Source organism: Ascaphus truei, chromosome 5 (genome assembly GCF_040206685.1).
Source record: "Ascaphus truei isolate aAscTru1 chromosome 5, aAscTru1.hap1, whole genome shotgun sequence".
Classification (NCBI taxonomy): domain Eukaryota; kingdom Metazoa; phylum Chordata; class Amphibia; order Anura; family Ascaphidae; genus Ascaphus; species Ascaphus truei.
In genome coordinates, this window is record NC_134487.1 from 147,863,127 (window position 1) to 147,881,751 (window position 18,625).

Genomic DNA, 18,625 nt, shown 5'->3' on the forward strand with positions numbered 1-18,625 from the left:
GAGAGAGGGAGAGTGTGACAGAGGGGGCGTTGTCGGGGATTTGTGGGGCAAGGTTTAAACTCAATTTCATTGAGTTGTAAAAAACCTTGCAGTACGGCGCTGCTGCACCTTCAGCGTGAAGGTGACTACTGGGCCCAGCCCCATTGAGGGGCGGTGCTTACACGCACAGCGCACGCCACACTGTGCGCTGTGGCAGTTACTGGGACCGCAGCCTTAGGATCATTGTCTTGCTGCATGACCACTTTCGCTTCAGCTTCAGCTCACGGACGGATGGCCTGGCATTCTCCTATAGAATCTTTTGATACAATGCAATGGTTGTGTTAATGATGGCAAGCCATCCATGTCCTGATGTAGCAACGCAGCCCCAAACCATGTATATATGTATGTCTTTATTTATATAGCACCATTGAAGTACATAGCGCTTCACAGCAGTAATATACGTGACAATCATATAAATAACAAATAATATAAATAACACATAAAGGGGAGAAGTGCTTCAGACATAAAAGTAACGTTTAGGAAAAGGAGTCCCTGCTCTGAAGAGCTTACAATCTAATTTGTTGATAGGAAGAATGTACAGAGACAGTAGAAGGGTGTTCTGGTAAATGCGTCCGCAAGGGGCCAAGGTTAATGTATGATGTGTTAATTATCAGTTATGGAGCTACTCATATGCTTCCTTAAGCAGGTGGGTCTTAACTGTGGATAGAGAGGGTGCTAGTCGGATATTGAGGGGAAGGGCATTCCAGAGGTGTGGGGCAGTCAGAGAAGGGTTTAAGGCAGGAGAGGGCTTTAAATAAAAAAGGGGTAGAGAGAAGACATCCTTCAGCAGAACACGAGATTCGGGACAGTGTATAGCGAGAAATTAGGGCTGAGATGTAAGGAGGAGCAGAAGAGTGTAAAGCTTTAAAAGTGATGATACAGGATTTGATAGGAAGCCAGGAGAGGGATTTCACCAGAGGGGACGCCGAGACAGCTTTCAGAAATAGTAGAGTGATTCTGGCAGCAGCATTTAGGATAGATTGTAGAGGAGACAAGTGAGAGGCAGAAAGGCTGGACAGCAGGAGGTTACAGTAGTCGAGACGGGAGAGAATGAGGGTCTGTGTTAGAGTTTTTGCAGTTGAGCAACAGAGGAAAGTGCGTATCTTGGTAATATTGTGGAGGGAAAAACAACAGTTTTTTGGTACCTTTTGAGTGTGAGAAGAGAATGTGAGAGAGGAGTCGAGTGTGACCCCTAAGCAGCGTGCTTGGGCTACTGGGTGAATGATAGTTCTTCCAACAGTAATGTAGAAGGAGGAAATAGGGCCAGGTTTGGGAGGAGGTATGAGGAGCTCTGTTTATGCCATGTTAAGTTTAAGTCGGCGGATGGCCATCCAGGATGATATAGCCGAGAGACATTCAGAAACTTTAGTCTGTACAGCAGGTGTAAGGTGAGGGGTAGAAAAGTTAATTTGTATGTAATCAGCATAGAGGTGATATTTGAACCCAAGAGATGTGATTAAGTCACCTAGAGAGAGTGTGTAAAGAGAAATGAGAAGAGGTCCCAGGACAGAGCCCTGGGGTACCCCCACAGACAGATCGATAGAGGAGGAGGTGGTGTTAGCAAAAGAGACACTGAAAGTATGATGGTAGAGGTAAGAGGAGATCCAGGATAGAGCTTTCTTATGAATGCCAAGAGTATGGAGAATGTGAAGGAGAAGAGGGTGGTCCATAGTATCAAATGCTGCAGAGAGGTTGAGTAATATGAGTAGAGTGTATTGACCTCTGTCTTTGGCAGCATGGAGGTCATTAGTTATTTTAGTGAGGGCTGTATCAGCGGAGTGAGCAGTGCGGAAGCCAGATTGTAGAGGATCTAGGAGAGAATAGGTGTTGAGAAAATGGCGCAATCGAGAGAATACAAGACATTCAAGTTTAGAGAAAAAAGGCAGGAGGGAGACAGGTTGATAGTTAAAAAGACAGGTAGGGTCAAGCTTGCTGTTTTTGAGTAATCGTATAACTGTTGCATTTTTGAAGGAAGAGGGAAAGGTACCAGAGTAGAGGGAGGGGTTAAAAATGTGTGTGAGCGTAGGGATTATAGTAGGAGCAAGAGGTTTTAGGAGATGGGGGGGAATGTGGTCAAGAGGGCAGGTGGTAGAGGGAGAAGAGGAGATCAGCAACGACACATCCTCCTCTGTTGATTAGTGAAGAAAAGTAGGTTTGTTTAGTTTGAGAGAGGGCAGAGTTGAAACAGGATAGCATAAATTTGTAATGAAGGAAGTCAGCGAGAGTGTGAGATTTCCTCCAGAGGCATTAAGAGGAATGAGTGCAGGAACGCAGCATGCATGTGTGGGAATTAAGCCAGGGTCTGGGATTCAAAGGGCGAGAATAGCAGAAAGAAAGCAGGGCATGTAGATCAAGAGATGAGGATAGGGTAGAGTTGTAGTTCTTGACCAAGTTGTCAGGGTCTGGAGCAGAGCTGACAGAGGAGAGGGAGGAACGTAAAGTGGACTCAAAAGCTGGTACGTTACTAGAGCGCAGGTCTCTGCAGAGACGAGGGTGGATGGAGGTGGAGAAGGGGGAAGTGAGAGAGAGAGAAAATGTGATGAGGTGATGAGGTGATGAGGTGATGGTCAGAGAGAGGAAAAGGGGAAATGGAGAAATCGGAGAGAGAAAAGTTCTTTCACACTCCCACCACCATGCTTGACAGTTGGGATGAGGTTCCTCTGTTCGAAAGGAGTGTTTGGTTTTCGCCAAACATAATGGTTCTCATTGAGGCAAAAAAATTCTACTTTTGACTTGTTTGACCAGAGAACATTGCCCCTCAAGTCTTGTGGATCATCTATGTGCTCTTTTGCGAACTTTAGACAGGTAGCAATGTTCTTTTTGGAGAGGAGTGCTTTCGCAACGGATACTATTGATACTTCAATTGATACTTAGTTGCATATAGATGAGAAACTAGTAATACTATCTACATGTATCTAGTAGTTCACATAACATAAGAATTATAATAGAATACATATATAGATACCATTAAGGTTTTACTAATACCAACCAATGTTTATGTTGATTGCTCATGCAATCTGTTTTATTGATTTTTATGCAGAGTATTAAGCTTTGGAATTTTTCAATCATCCTACACGAAGTAATTCACTGATACTTTCAGTTTTCAATTATATTATCAGAGGTAATGCACTATTGTGGCATGTTTTGTTTCTCTTGTCTCCTACATATATGACGGCTGTCGTTCGACCTCGTTACAAGTCTTCAGAGACGTCTCAACAGTGGAACTGAACCAGACGGACATTCACCTAAACGGGTTTGGTTTTCATGGGCCAATTTTTTCAAGGTGTATCCACCCAGGCACCATATTAGTCTTTTTCCCTACTAGCTTCATATCCTGGTTCCAAGTAAACCAGCTAGACTTTTTAGGCAGCAACCGCACTCCATTTGCATTGGACTTATCATTTGTTCATACTCTATTGCATATTATTGATTGTATACACTTAGTGGTACCACTGATATAGTATTAATTTCTTTAACTAGCGCGTATTCACTAATATCCACCCCCTTCTTTTTTCACAAACCCTGACTTTTACCTACTCATTGTTTGACTAATTCCTACATCATTTTGTTTCAAAAGATATGGAATTGGTCAATATAAACCCGATTGGATTTTTAAGAAAAGACTGGTTTTGATTCAAGAAGGTTATCATGGAATCTCAATGGACTTTCTGAAATTATCTTTGCGGTTCACAAACTTTTTCTCACCACTGTAAGAGAAAATACCAGGGGGTTTATTGCGATTATTAAAGAGGATAAAGGCAGTAAGAGAAAAATAAGAAAAATATATTTGGGGGGAGAGAAAGAGAAACCGGGGGGATTAAATAAAGAGAATGCATGAATGGAAAAAGAAGAGAGACAGGCATGCGGTTTTAAAGAATAGAAAGCATGTGTGAGAAAAGACACATTGGGGGAAAAAAGGTATTGGGAGGTAGGAAAAAGACATGAGGCGGATATAAGAGAAATACATGAGGGGAGAACAGATACAGTAGAACCATATGAAGGGTGTAAGGAGAGAAAAATATGCTGGGGGAGAGGAGAGAGAAAGATATGCTGGGGGAGAGGAGAGAGAAAGATATGCTGGGGGAGAGGAGAGAGAAAGATACACTACCGACACACTTTATTGAAGTGTGGTCGGTACCGCAAGCCGGGAAATCTCCCGGCTTGCTAGTGGCCGCCCCTCGGCGTGCCGCGCGTCATAGACGCGCGGTCACGCGTCATCGGGAGCGTGCGCCCGCTGCACGCGTGTCCAGGGGCTCCCCGAGGGAGCCCTGGTGTCCCGCGATCGCGGGACAGCGGCAGGGGGTTCCGGGGGACCCGGCGGACCCGGCAGCGGTAGGGAGAGCGCCCCGATCGGAGGGCGCTCTTCCGCTGCTTCGGCGTGCGCCCGTCACACTCGGGCGCGCGCCAGGCTACTGCTGCGGCACAGAACGGGCAAATGCTCGAATAAACTGTGCCGCAGCAGTATGCTGGGGGAGAGGAGAGAGAAAGATATGCTGGGGGAGAGGAGAGAGAAAGACGTCAGGTTAAGTGACAACAGAGCTTTGTGGGGCTGGGCCTATGGGCATATGGTCATTCTCTCTTAGAACTCCCTACCTATGGAATTTCCTATCAAAAACAATTAACCATACACCAACATTTTCAATATTCAAACTTGGACTAAAACAATTGACGCCTTCACATAGTTCTTTCACCAACACTACTGCATCCCTCACATATGCTGCGCTGCATGTGCTGCACTTTCTATTGCCTGTTTCACTCTTACTTATGAACCCACTCTTTTCTTATTTACAGTTATATGTCTAGAGTCAGTAGTAGACAATAATAATAATTATCATTATTATTATTATTACTATGTTGGTCTAATAAAAAAGCATAACCACTTGCATATAAAATCCCTGCAGATTGCGATAGCTCAGCACCACAAAAGTCAACCCTAATTTTATTTGCGGTGTGGTCAATACATGCCTTGGCTGTTTTATTGCATTACATTCATGAAATAATAAGCTCTTGTATTGACAAAGTAATGTAATATGTGTGAGAGTGATTCAAGCCAATACTTTATGATGTAATGCATTTTTACACATTCTCATATGTTGTATTATTAAAGAAGAAAATAACTTAATACAATAAGAGGGCCAAAGGTGCGGCCATCATACCCCTTGAGGATGTGTATGCCATCTATTAGAGTCACAAGCCAAAGTTAGGTTTCAAAGTAAAATGTGAGCCTTATAATATTAGATTATAGAAACCTAAAAAAAAAAAAATACCAAAGAAATATATTAAGAGTAATGCAATAAGTATAACAAAAGTTTAAAGGGTTATATATTGATCCTTTGGAGGCTGCATGCAGGTCACCACATGCTTAATCACTACGTCCCTATAGGTTAATATATTATATCAAATATGCAGTTACACCAGTAATTAAAATAAAAGGTATTGGTCTCAATGATGAGTGCAACAGATTGCAGTGGCCAGTGTGTGTATCTCCAGGTTTTGTGCAGCAACATCATAAATTAAAAAAAATGATTTCCCAAAAAGTGAAAATTTGAAGGTTTTTTCCCCCCCACTGTCCTATGCAGCAAAAAATAAAAAAGATGGATGAAAATATGTATTTATAATTTCCAGATTTCAAGAGTAGCTTCCCCTACTGTGCTTATTTATTTATTTATTTTTAAAGGACAGCTACACTTCATAGTTTGTGGCTTTTCAAAAGAAGAATCAGCTTCTTACAATGCACAATAACATTTTTGGCCAACTGTTTTGTCAGCCAGCTTGGGTTTGGAAAATTGATACACTCGCCACCATTTTGAAGAAAGACAAACAGCATCTGTTGTGGCTTAGCACCCACTGGCTAGCAAAGGGGTGGGCAGCTCCAAACACCAAGGGTCACCTTGAGGTCAGGTTTTCAGGATATCCCTGCTTCAGCACAGGTGGCTCAATCAAAGACTGAGACATCTGTGCTGAAGCAGGGATCTCCTGAAAACCGAACCTGTTGGTGGCTCTTGAGGACTGGTTTAATAACAGACATATGGAATCATAGAGAAGAAAATGCAGTTGCTCAGGGGACATTTGTAATCCTTTTGAAGTAGCCGTGCTTTTAGGTTGAGGTGCAAGACTGATATTATCAGCAGCGAGTAGGAGGTAAAGGCCCCACTTCATAGGTCATTAGCACAACCTCACACATCTCAAGTGTTTTCGTTGTCCAAAACAGGGGAGCGCAATGTAGTAACCGGAAAGTACAAGAAAAAAACAGAATACTGTATAGTGCAATATGTTCTCAAAATGTTGGAATTCTGGGAGTATGGCGGGTTGGAGTGGTACTCACATATTTCCCAATTTCAAAGGCAAATCCAAAATACTGTGGCAAATCGTAATGCTTTTAGTCTGGTGACGGATGAACCCTCCAGGAAAAGCAAAGAAATAGACGACAGTGCAGACAATAGAACAATCTATTGGCACAATACAAATGGCACTCTGTAAAAATACACACTCACATGGTGTTAGTTCTTTAAAACATAATATAAAATCATGAAAGCTGCCGGTAGGATGGATAGCTCTGCTCCCACCGCCTCTCCGTCTCTCTCTCGAATGCCAGCATAGCTCGGCACATCCAGATCGGATACCCGGATGTTCGCTCACAGCTACAGACACGTCTCTCTCGGCTCCCTGGATACGGTTGGATGAAACCCCACGCGGTTCCCCGCTAAAACAGCTTCCTCAGGAGTATTCATCACAAAGCCCATACATTTAAATACCCCTACAACTCCTCTAATTGCTCGTAAGGTACTTTTATCCAAAAAGTATCTTTGCAAATATTCACAAATAGATGATAACATAATAACGTAACAAAAATCTCTATTCCAAACAGTCTAGGGAAGACAAAACAACTAAGAGTATGGAAATTAATAAAATAGTATCTAAAGTGGAATATTGGAAACATTAAGGGGCCTATGCACTAAAGGTTCATTAAAAAAATCGCCGGGCCATTTAAATCACCATTTTTATGAGCGTTGCTATCACGGTATTCAGAAAGCCTTGATTACCTGTCATAGCAAAATTAACAAAACGGGCGATTAGCCGGTGATCTGATGAACAACCCTCTGAAAAGGCCTTACCCGGCGAGTTGTATCTGCTGCAGAGAGAGCTGCTCTGAGAGAGCCATCTCTCCCTGTGCATATAGTGCCTGAAATGTTTGTGTATAAATTTTAATTTTGTTAATAGTTTAGCTGAACCGCATTGGTTTCAGCCTTGGGGACCCCCTACTTCCCGAGATGCAGGTCCGTTATGGGTGCCAGTATTTTCTATGCATTTTATTCCCATGGTCACGTGACGCAGACATTTAAATGCATAGGAGATACCAGCACCCCATAATGGGGCCTGTATTTCAGGAAGTAGGGGATCCCTGAGGCTATCCACTATGGTAATGAAGTTTACTGTAAATGCATTTTTATTGCATAGGATTCATGCCAGGGGTCTCTGGTGCTAATATTAATGGATATCAGTTCCAGAGATTCCCGGCATCAATCCTATGCAGGAAAATGCATTTTTTTTTCTTAGTCCCATCTTGCCGCTTCTCTGCAGTTTTCCAACACCTTCACGCCAACTTTTTCTGGCGTGAGGATTTTGTGATAAAATCCCCATTCTAGAGCGGCGATAGGCGTTCATAGCCTAATCACTGCTACTAGAATTGCGCGAGTTTATGAACATGCCGAAAAGCATCGATAAGTGGCTTATCACCACAGCCTCTGTGATTTTTTTATAAACAATTTTTGGGGGGCGATTCAGTCTTTTATCATCCACTTATCACCGCTTACTGAATAGCAGTAGGCATTTTGGGCGATAAGTGCTTGATAAATGGCTTATGAACGCTTACTGCATAGGCCCCTAAATGTGCAATATGTCTAAAGAACATATGTATTGTCACTGATGGAAATAGTGAAAGCTATAAGAACCTTATAATAACAGCATTATTCTATAACAACATGTATATGAACTTTTTACACAAAAGAAATCTCAAAAATAAAGATATAGAGATTATAAGTACAGTATCTGCAAATGGGAGATAATATATCATAAAATGTATACAGACAAGCTGAAGTAATATAATCACAAGATGTGGAAAGAAATGACTAACTTAATGGCTGTAATAAATGAACAGTCTATTTACACGCCATACAGAGTCACAGTTACTACAAGGACTGATTTTATCAGCAGAAAGGAGTAGGTAAATGCGAGCACTTCATAGATCATTGGCAAAACCTCACAAAAACTGTGTTCAATTATGAAGGCCACATGTCCTAAAGCAAATCAACAAAATAGAGCTCTACGGTTTAAATCAAATAACATCAGAAAAGACTAAATGATTTCAACATTTACACTGTGGAGGAAAGGAAGAATTACTGTGAAAAGGAGGAGGGATATTGGGTACATACTAAAGAGTTTTAAATACATGGAGAGTCCCAATAAGGTAGAAAAAAAGTCAATATCTCCAATTACTGTAACGTAAGTTTAAAGTGGGCTGTTAAAGCAATAAAGTTCACCTTTCCTGTCTTGCCTTCAAATAATTTCTGGGAGAGCTACCCACCTATCTGAACAAGCTCCTCACCCCTACCACATGCAGCACTTATCATCTGAGATCTGACTCCAAAAGACTGTTCATGATCCCAAGGCTCAACAAAGTATCCGGCCGCTCCTCCTTCTCTTACCGTGCACCCAAAACTGGAACAACCTACCGGAGACTCTCACATCCACCACCAGTTTAAGTTCTTTCAAAACTAAGGCTGTCTCACATTTTAATCTGGTCTGTAACTGTTACATAAGCCTATAATATACATCTTCTCTAACTGTGCATGCAATGTATTGTATATAATGTATACCCTGTTCATTTATGTAACTGTATTTGTAACGATGTATTATTTGTCATATTAACTATGTCCAGGACATACTTGAAAACGAGAGGTAACTCTCAATGTATTACTTCCTGGTAAAACATTTTTATAAATAAATAAAATAATCCCACAATGGCATTTTAATATTATGATTTATGATCATATACCTCATTGTGAAATGCTCGAGTACTTTGTTTCTGGAGAAATGTTCATGTTAGAACATTTTTGCAGGTAATCTAAAATTGTGATAAGTCTAAAAACTGCTTTTTGACTCAGCACTGATCACTTCAGTGGAATTGCTACTGCATTATTTCGTGGAGTATAAACCTCCAGCAAAAGCAATAGACCCTTTACATTCCATTATAATTCCTTGTTATTCTTTTCAATGTGACAACAATGGGCCTCAGAGAACTACTGTGCTAGAGAAGGTGATACTAGTCTGCATTTGTTTACTTACTGCAAGTTCAAAATATGTTAAGTGGGACTGAGGCTTTAACTCTCATTTTGACCTACAGTAGTACCTATCTTTAACAAAATGTGGTCAGGCTGAAAATATGTAATATGTTCAGAACACCAGTTTAAGCTCCTCTCCTCTTCACTAGCTTGTTAACATCACATGTAAAGCCAGGGACATATGTATTCTGCTATAAACTCGATTCATATGTGCAAGTAAAATTAATTAGCATCATATCAGAATATTGAATGCACAAGTCCTTTATTTGTCTTGCTTTAATTATTATATACTTTTGGTAGAAAAGTTTCCTTTATCCAAGAGAAGTAAAAAATGGTATATAAAAAACAGCAATTTCCAAAAACTGTGCATTTTTATTTATAAAGCACAACATCTGATTTAGGCAATGGTGATTTTTGCATCATCTGATTTACACAGGTGATGCAAACCACCCCCCCCTTCCCCACCTTGATCAACATCAGAAAGGTCAATAAAAAATAAACGGTAACTATCATATGCACAATTTGGAATCGCTCACCATGTGCGTCCATATGAACTTCATAAGAAATACCCCATGCATTGGTTTTTAATAATTGCCCTAATTTATCAGTTTTATATCCGTGCCCTTGTCCTGAGTAATTAATTAATTCTTCAGGTTAATCTACAAAGTTTTGAATAAATATAAATCAGTCCATTTGAAAGCAAAGGGCAAAAGGAATACCAGTACCTAGCACCAAAACTCAAATGTTTATTAGAGGCCACAGGGAAAATAATATCATGGATTTACCATGCACTGCCTCATGTGAGGAGAATTTCTATATTTGGACACTAGTTTTCCTTGACTTCTTTCTGCACAATTGCATGAATTAGTTCCCTTGTAGTATGTTGATAATCTGATACAAATCCTTTGCTCATCCTTGAATATGTTCTACTTGAATGTCCCATTCTTCCTAATAGACAGAAAAGCTGATGGGCTGAAACAATTTTATAGATTGCCTCGGAGTGCTGAACAACCAGCTGTTCTGATCTGGGTTTGTTTTTCCCCCCTACTGCCTTCTGTAGACTTGCAATATCTCACAGTGATGTTATTTCAATACGATGTGCTTTTGTCTGGAAACTAAATTATACTAAATATATGAATATGTCCTTTCTGGGAAGAAACCCACCCACCCTAGACTTGGCTTAGAAGTGCCTGGAGTCTTAAAGGAAATCGAATGTTAAGTCCATTAAAGATGAAAGTTAGCATATGATATCCACGTGAATAACAGCATAATAACCCACCATCCAACAACTTTTTAACATAAAGATATAGACACTTAGCTTCTAGTTTATTTTCATTGATCCTGTGTGAATAAAGTAAAGTGATGCTGCCACCTCTAGTAGCAAAGAGGTTAAATATAAATAATGCTGTCCTAATCATAAAATACATCTTCTTGACGAGAAATCAAAAAAATCCTATATATGGAAAAAGGTGACTGTGCAGAGGTCTCAGCAAACGAATTAGTAGTAGAATCACTTCCCCTCTTGCAGCTCTCATGTAACAGGGTGCTCCATGCTCACGAAAAACTCCTCGAAGGGGTAATCTCAAAAAGAAACCCACACAGACAAGGTGTAACAGCCTCCATGGATCGCTGGCGTCCCCAGACTGGAGCAAAAACCATGTGACCTCGATGCATTTCGTACTGAACATACTTCCTCAGGGGATGACAATGTCATGCCCAAAGGTTCAATATATACCCAGCATTATTAATCAATTAACAAAACACACCATACTGTATCTCATTGGGAACATGATTGTGACTGAAGAAAGTTAAGTGATAACGTGCATTAATTGCACTGAAGAAACAAAAGTGAAAAAACGAAAGTTTATATTGACTAATATATATTGAATGGTTATGTATAATACATAATATATATAATATAATTATGTATATATGAATAGAATATATAATATAGTGTAAAATAAATAATATATCAAGTGAATTCTGAATTAATGTTCCGAAATTAATACAACCACGATAAAATTCCCAAATGGTTTACAAATGAACAATAAAGTGCACAACTAACAGAAAAAATACATTATCTCGAAAAGGGAGTAATATTGATGGACTTTATAAATTTAATGGACATCGAATTTGTAATTTAAAAGTCCAAAATGTTTCTCTTTGTAATTAAAGAGCTCTATTGCCTGATCAAATAGTGGTGGAAACAAATTCAATAGACATAAATTTCATGAACTGTGGATCATTATTATGTCTCTCCAAGAAATGAGAGCATAAAGGGGTCAGAGGTTTCTTTATTTGAGCAATTAAGTTGGGGATATTTTTAATATTTCTATAATGCTCAAGTATCCTAATATTATATTTTCTGTTGTTTTTTTCTATATATTGCAATCCGCTGTTGCATTGCACTATATGAACTACATAACAAGTGTTACAATTGATACAATTATTCATTTTGTAATCCAATTTAGTGACATGAGACTTAAAATTTGGAGCATTCACCAAATGTTCACACATTTTACAATGGGAACATTTATCACCTTCAACACATTCCAATGTTTCATCAAGATCTTAAAAATCTCTCCATATATATATAAAATAAAATAAAAAATGAATAGACGATACCGTTCTGTGGCAACCAAAATAAATGCTTTTATTTGTGCGAACTTTCCAGATACACTGATCTCTTCTTCCGGCGATATTACAATGAATAAAGCAGGCAAGGGTTTAACTTAAAAACAGTGCATCTTGGAATGTGACTAGAGCTCATCCCTCCCCATGTGTAGTATGTGATTTATGACCAGAGGTGTTAAATAGTCCCTGAATGTGAGGAATGTAAGAGTGAGTGTGTGTGTGTGTGTGTGTGTGTGTGTGTGTGTGTGTGTGTGTATGTATGAAAATATAAATAAATAAAGAGCCCACAGTGTATACAGCGCTTTACAAAAGGTGTGTGTGGAGTGGGAGTGTATATCAATGATGTGGGTGTGTGTGGAAATGTGAGAGGGTGTTGCATTACTAAAAGTGTGTGTAGATACTATGTGGTCCCTATTGGTATATAGGGATGGAATTACACAGAGTATTTGTATGTGTAAAAGACAGCTGTGTGTGCATATATATAGCGCAGTATGTATAGACATGGTCTTTAGCACTCATGGTAAGAGAGTTCTCTTGTGTCAGTAGTAACCCCTTGCCTGCTTTATTCAATGTAACATCGCCTCTCGAAAAGTTCGCACAAATAAAAGCATTTAGTTTGCCACAGAACGGTATTGTCTATTCATTTTTGATTATTGAAGCTTGGCTAACATGGTACTGATACCTCTACATATCGCGCTCGCTCTCTCTCTCTCTCTCTCTCTCTCTCTCTCTCTCTCTCTCTCTCTCTCTCTCTCTCTCTCTCTCTCTCTCTGTATATATATATATATATATATATATATATTCATGGAGAGATTAAGATCTTGATGAAACATTGGAATGTGTTGAAGATGGATAAGTTACTAGGCACTACTATACTCAATAACCCTAAAGTGGTGTTTAGGAAAGCGAGGAACTTAAAGGGTATAGTGGACCCTACTTTTCTAAAACATAAGACTGGTTCTGATAGTGTGATACATGATGTTCTGAAATTGAAGGTGTGGACTGTTTGGTCAGGATGTTACCCAAGTTGTTTTTTGTTTGTTCAATATATATACATATGGAACACGAAAAGTAGCCTGCAACAGACCCTGAAATAACAAGTATCTAAATCAGAGAATTAAGTGTATATAGTGCAATACTGCTGACGGTGCTGTGGATAATGGATATGTGTAAACAAAAAAAGAAAGAAAAAGTATCCCACCTAGAGCACTCAGGTATACAAAAGTATCACATTTATTGGTAACATCACAAAAACCACTCATGAATTAAAACAATCCGCAGTATACCTAAATAAAAGCGAGTAAGGCTAACACCTAAATAATACACTGTAAATGACCCTCTAATAACATTCAGGTGAACAATAAAGCAGCAGCTGAGAGGTGTAGAGGCATCTAATAAGCCTCCGACCACTCTGACCGGCCGGTCTGATACAAGAACCTAGTGGAACAATGTAACTCCCTACGTAAAGCAGAGTATCAATACACAATAAATCCACATAGGAGACATGCACAAAATAAACAAACTGATGATGCATATATAACTGAGAGACTAATGAGTCCTGCAAGGAGAGTATACGGACTCCTATAGAATGCTGTGGTAACAAGATAGTAGCATAAGAATCACAAGTAAGATTGTGCCCGGCAGAGGCAAAATAAGAGTGGGAATCAAAGCAAATACTTAGCCACAGCCAAGCATGATAGTCAAGGACAGCCAGATCACACAGGTATAGCCGATGGGTGTGTGTGTGTGTGTGTGTACGTTTTATTTTACAATGTTCTCACATGTCTGCTAGACATTTTATACCGTTATACATGTATTAGAATACTTGTGGGCTAAATGCAGCTGCAATCTGAAATGTAAATACACAAGCTTAAAAAAACAAAGTTGGTTTAAAGTAGCACATAATAAAAGGGAGCAAATTATACATATTCACTTATGTTGGCATCTTAAAGGGTAGCACTGTCAAAACTATACATTATTTATAAGAAAAGTGATTAATTAATCCGTGGGCTGATTTACTGCTCATTTTACTTGCTAATATGAGGCGTCCAATGTGCTCTGACTGGAAACTGTCAATCAAGGGAGTTGTATGTATAGGTCTTGTGACTGGCTCTGAAATGCCTGTGTTGTGGCCAGTCCCTGCCCTGTTTTTGTTGTAGGAAGCTTACACTAGTCACATTTTACTCAGACCTGTCACACGCTCTTAGGAAACGGAGATGGAGAAGCAGCAAGCCAACTTCAGCACCATGAACAGCTCCATCCCGCAGCAGCCACTTTACGCAGGGGGCTTCCAGACCTTGGATGCCAAGGAATGGACTTTCCTTATACCCACTTTACTGGTTGTGATTTGCTTGACCGGGATTGCTGGCAACTTGTGTGTGATCGCAATTCTTCTCCACAGCGCAAGAAAAGCCAAGCCGTCCTTGATCCATTCCCTCATCCTGAACCTCAGTGTCTCGGATCTTCTTCTCTTGGTGTTCTCGGTGCCGTTCAGAGCTGCAGCATACTCCAGGTCCACATTAAGCTTCGGGTGGTTTGTGTGCAGAACGGCTGACTGGTTCACACATGCCTGTATGTCCGCCAAAAGCATCACGATCGCAGTGGTGGCCAAAGCTTGCTTTATGTATGCGAGCAACCCAGCAAAACAAGTCAACATCAAGCAATACACTGTATGTGCTGTTCTGCTGTCTATTTGGATGGTGGCCGCTATATTGCCTCTTCCCGAGTGGGTCTTCACGGCGACAAAACAAGTAGATGGCTCTGCTGTATGCATCATGGACATACCAGTCCAGGCACAGGAGCCGATGGCAATTTTCGTGAAGCTTTATCCTATCTTCGTCTACTGTATCCCTTTTACTCTGGCTTTCTTCTATTTTTGGAGAGCTTATGGCCAGTGTCAGCGTAGAGGGACTAAAACACAAAATTTAAGAAACCAGATAAGATCAAGAAGGCTCACTGTGATGTTATTAAGTGTCACAGTAACCTTTTCCATCATGTGGATTCCAGAGTGGGTATCATGGCTGTGGCTTTGGCACCAGCCGCAAAAAGGTCCATCCCCACCACCAGCTTTCACCACTTTGGCGCAAATTTTCATGTTCTCTCTCTCTTCAATAAATCCTCTGATCTTTTTGGTAATGTCTGAGGAGTTTAAAGAAGCCTTCAAGGGTCTCTGGAAACGATTGACAGCGAAAAAATCGCTATCTGTGCAGAGTAATCAAGAACAGACAGCAGTGAACTCTGACGTTCTCCCAGATGCTAATCCTTCTCCTGAGCAACATTCCACGAATGGGTGTGTAGAGCACTCCTGCTCCCAGCAAAATTTTGGAAGCCAAGAGAGTAAAGAAAACCCCGTCTTGCCGGATGTAGAGCAGTTTTGGCATGAAAGAGAAGCCCACTCCACGGATCAGGACAATGACCCTATTCCATGGGAACACCAGGAGCAGGAGACAGTAGGTTCCAATAAATCAGGCTCGAAAAACTAAAACTTTAAAATGAAAACACAAAGTGATGTAAGGTAGTCTTAATTCTGCCCCTCTTAAGATTACTGCTACTCTTCAGTTTCTGTTTTGACTACTCACAAGACTTGAACCAAATGCTGCTGTACATAAAAGAGATTCGTGTGCTTCTCAATAGTGTCATTTACTGACTTGTTTAAATATTTCAATTGTGCAATTGTGTAAGAGGTTTGACCCTGCAGTGATTAGTATTTTTATTTTTAAAAATTGTATTCAATAGGATGCTACTGCAGTGTTTTTTGTGTTCATACTTTCTACTTGTAAAGTAACTTGAGTAAACCCACAATATTTGTACTTCTTTGAAAATTGTAATTTCGGTACATACTGTAAAATCAATTGAAGCATCAAATAAGTAGTTCATGGTGTGTTTTAAATGTACAGTACACTTGCCCCATGTTAAGTACAAGTGGGAAACACTATAGTGTCATGAATGCATTATATTAAGGGGTTCTCACACTGGTCCCCTGGACCACCAATGGTTGGCTAAGGCTATTCTTCTAGTCCACATAAATCCTTTTAGTTTTCACCCTTTGCTTGAGATTTTATAGCACTGTCAGCAGATCAGTCCTGAAAGTTTGTTTGTGAACAGCTGCTTTTCAGCATTTGGCTTATTTAAGTACAGTAGAGTCCTGATTAACCGACCTTTCATTTTATCCGTCATTTCGCTTACCGGCAGCAGAGACTGCAGACCACAGGAGCGACACCGAGGGAAGACAGCTGGCGGTCTGAGAAAAGGACCATGTCAGCGGAGGAATGGAGTTACGACAGCGGGTGGCATCAGAAGACCATGTTCATAGGTTGAAAAAAGACATGCATCCATCATCTATGTAACTATACATGTAACTATCAAATCCTGTGTGCTGAGCAGGAGCAGAGCGGCATAGAACGGCTGGGGAGGAGCGCTCTGTAACACCGGAAGTTGACTGGTGCCTGACTTCTGGTGTTACAGCGTGCTCCTCCCCCAACTCTGCTCCTGCTCCGCACACAGTGTCTGATGGTCTTCTCCTGCCTGCTGCCGCCCACTGTCTTAACTCCATTCCTCCGCTGACATGGTCCTCTTCTCCGGCCGCCAGCTGTCTTCCTCTGGTGCCGCTCCTGTGGTCTGCAATCCTCCTCTTCTTCTGCCGCCAGTACGCTTGAAGTGGGGGGGATAATTCTTTCCGTATTATCCGACATTTACAGTTATCCACCACTGTCTCTGTCCCATTTAGGTCAGATAACTGAGACATTGATTATTTCCATTTATTAATATATTGATGAGCAGATCTAAGTATGCTGGTCACCCACAGTTATTAACATCCAAGCAGTCCATGATGAGGAAAAGTTTCAAAGCAACGTTTTTTTTTTTTCCTCACAATGTGACAATTCCTCTGAACAAGTTTGTTTCAAGATTTTAAAATTGCGCACAACTGATACAGTACTATTGCATGACATTTGATTTTAGGTATTATAGTTTCTCTTTCATGTCTGTACAGCTTAATTGGATATGTTTACTTTCAAATCAACTACTGATTTATAATCAATAAAGACATTTTAATCATGGATATCTCATTGTCACACTGATGTTCTAATAAAAGTACAGGATGGTGAGGGGAAAACCCCCGAAAGAGTGTGATTCCCTTACACATATGTTTATAATTAAGTATATTGTGTAGTATTTGAAAACGCATATGTTTGGACATAGTAAAACTAGTGTTGAGGCAGACATTCATTTGTCATATTCCATATGGGCTAAGGTTTAGAAGGTGCGTTTAACAAAGTTTCACTGGGTGGAATGAATACATTAAACCAAGCATTTACAATCCACATATATAAAAAGGGTTTATTGTAGTTCAAATACATAAACTGAACAAATCCAACGTTTCAAAATTAAACTTTAGAAAACAGAAGTTTAACATTCAAACTGGAGCATAGTTTTACAAGAATTACCCTCATGAGTAATTCACCCCTCTATTTCCAAAATGTATGAAGATCACTTCATGGCAAATAAAAAAACAAACAAAAAAACAAAAAACATGTATACAACTGAATTTACGACCAGATCTGTCTGGTAGCGATGGAACAAAGGCCTCATTCTAATATCTTCATTGACACATTTTCGGGAGCAAAGCAATCTGACATATCTAGTATTATTAAGCTACAGAAAGTAGGCTTATGAACAAACTAGATATGATCGATTGCTTGGGTTCCTGCAATACATTAAAGAGCAATGTCATACCCAACCCTCCAGCAGTGAAAAAATTCACCAAATACTTTCATATCCTACTAGAAACTTAAACAGGGATACATCCCATGATTAATTAAAATTGACAAACCACTTGTCTCATTGTGAAACCATAAAGCACTAGAATACTTTGTGATTGCAGTGCTAAGGACATGAAATTCCAGGACAAAATGTGAAGCCAGACTTTTGTTAAATGACAAGACATATTTGGTGGATCAAGCATTTATGACAGCTGTGATACACAAACACTAGGTTACAATTCAAGAGTGTTGGACAGATAACCATTTTCTGTTCATAAATGCCGCTACTGCTGTTGCTCTTCTTTGCTCCTCAGGTTTCTTTAATTGATTTTGTAGTTAGTTTCAGTAGAATTAACTGGTAAAAACCTGGCAGGGCGGCTCATGCAATTGGTATGAATTGACATATATCCTTCTGTTTTAGAGTATTCTGGTGTCACTTTGTGGATCTTCTCGCAGGTTCTGAGGCTGTGGGTGGTGGAGGTGGGCCACGTCTATCGAGATCATCTACATAGGACACAATAAGTTTGCGCCTCTCCTCTGGAACGCAGTCAAGTACTAGATACCGTTTGTCATTTTGCAGAATCTTCTCAACGTCTTTCAGGTGCTGGTCAGATTCTTGGACAAACTTTTTTGATCTGTAATGGAATAGCAGTTGGTTCAATTTCAAAGACAACATGGACAGATTACATTTTATATAGGACAAGACATTGGTTTTCTAAATCCTTTAGCACATTCCCTATTAAATAGGTACGGACATTATTTGTTTTGTTTAGCGACCTTCCTGCAGTACACAGAAAGTTAAGTATGTATACCAAAAATAGCAGTGAAAGCTCTATCTTGAATCACAGCTCA

General features: G+C 40.0%; 2 protein-coding genes across 3 annotated transcripts in view; one reads left to right on the forward strand and one right to left on the reverse strand.

The window, feature by feature from the left end:
* Positions 1-14,163: 14,163 nt before the first annotated feature.
* On the forward strand, positions 14,164-17,053 carry GPR151 (G protein-coupled receptor 151). Its single transcript, XM_075601030.1, has one exon. It carries the CDS (start codon positions 14,231-14,233, stop codon positions 15,494-15,496), a length of 1,266 nt encoding a protein of 421 aa, XP_075457145.1. The 5' UTR covers positions 14,164-14,230; the 3' UTR covers positions 15,497-17,053.
* Positions 17,054-17,331: 278 nt separating this feature from the next.
* TCERG1 (transcription elongation regulator 1) overlaps positions 17,332-18,625 on the reverse strand; it is a 43,301-nt gene continuing 42,007 nt past the window's right edge. For both annotated transcript variants that reach the window (XM_075601029.1, XM_075601028.1), the window contains one exon: positions 17,332-18,408. In XM_075601029.1, coding sequence (XP_075457144.1) covers positions 18,207-18,408 — 202 coding nt within the window. In that variant the 3' untranslated portion in view covers positions 17,332-18,206. The remainder of the gene's footprint in view (positions 18,409-18,625) is intronic.

Bases quoted from the DNA above. Each gene is read 5' to 3' on its own strand.
- GPR151 (XM_075601030.1), top strand. From the start codon at position 14,231: ATGGAGAAGCAGCAAGCCAACTTCAGCACCATGAACAGCTCCATCCCG.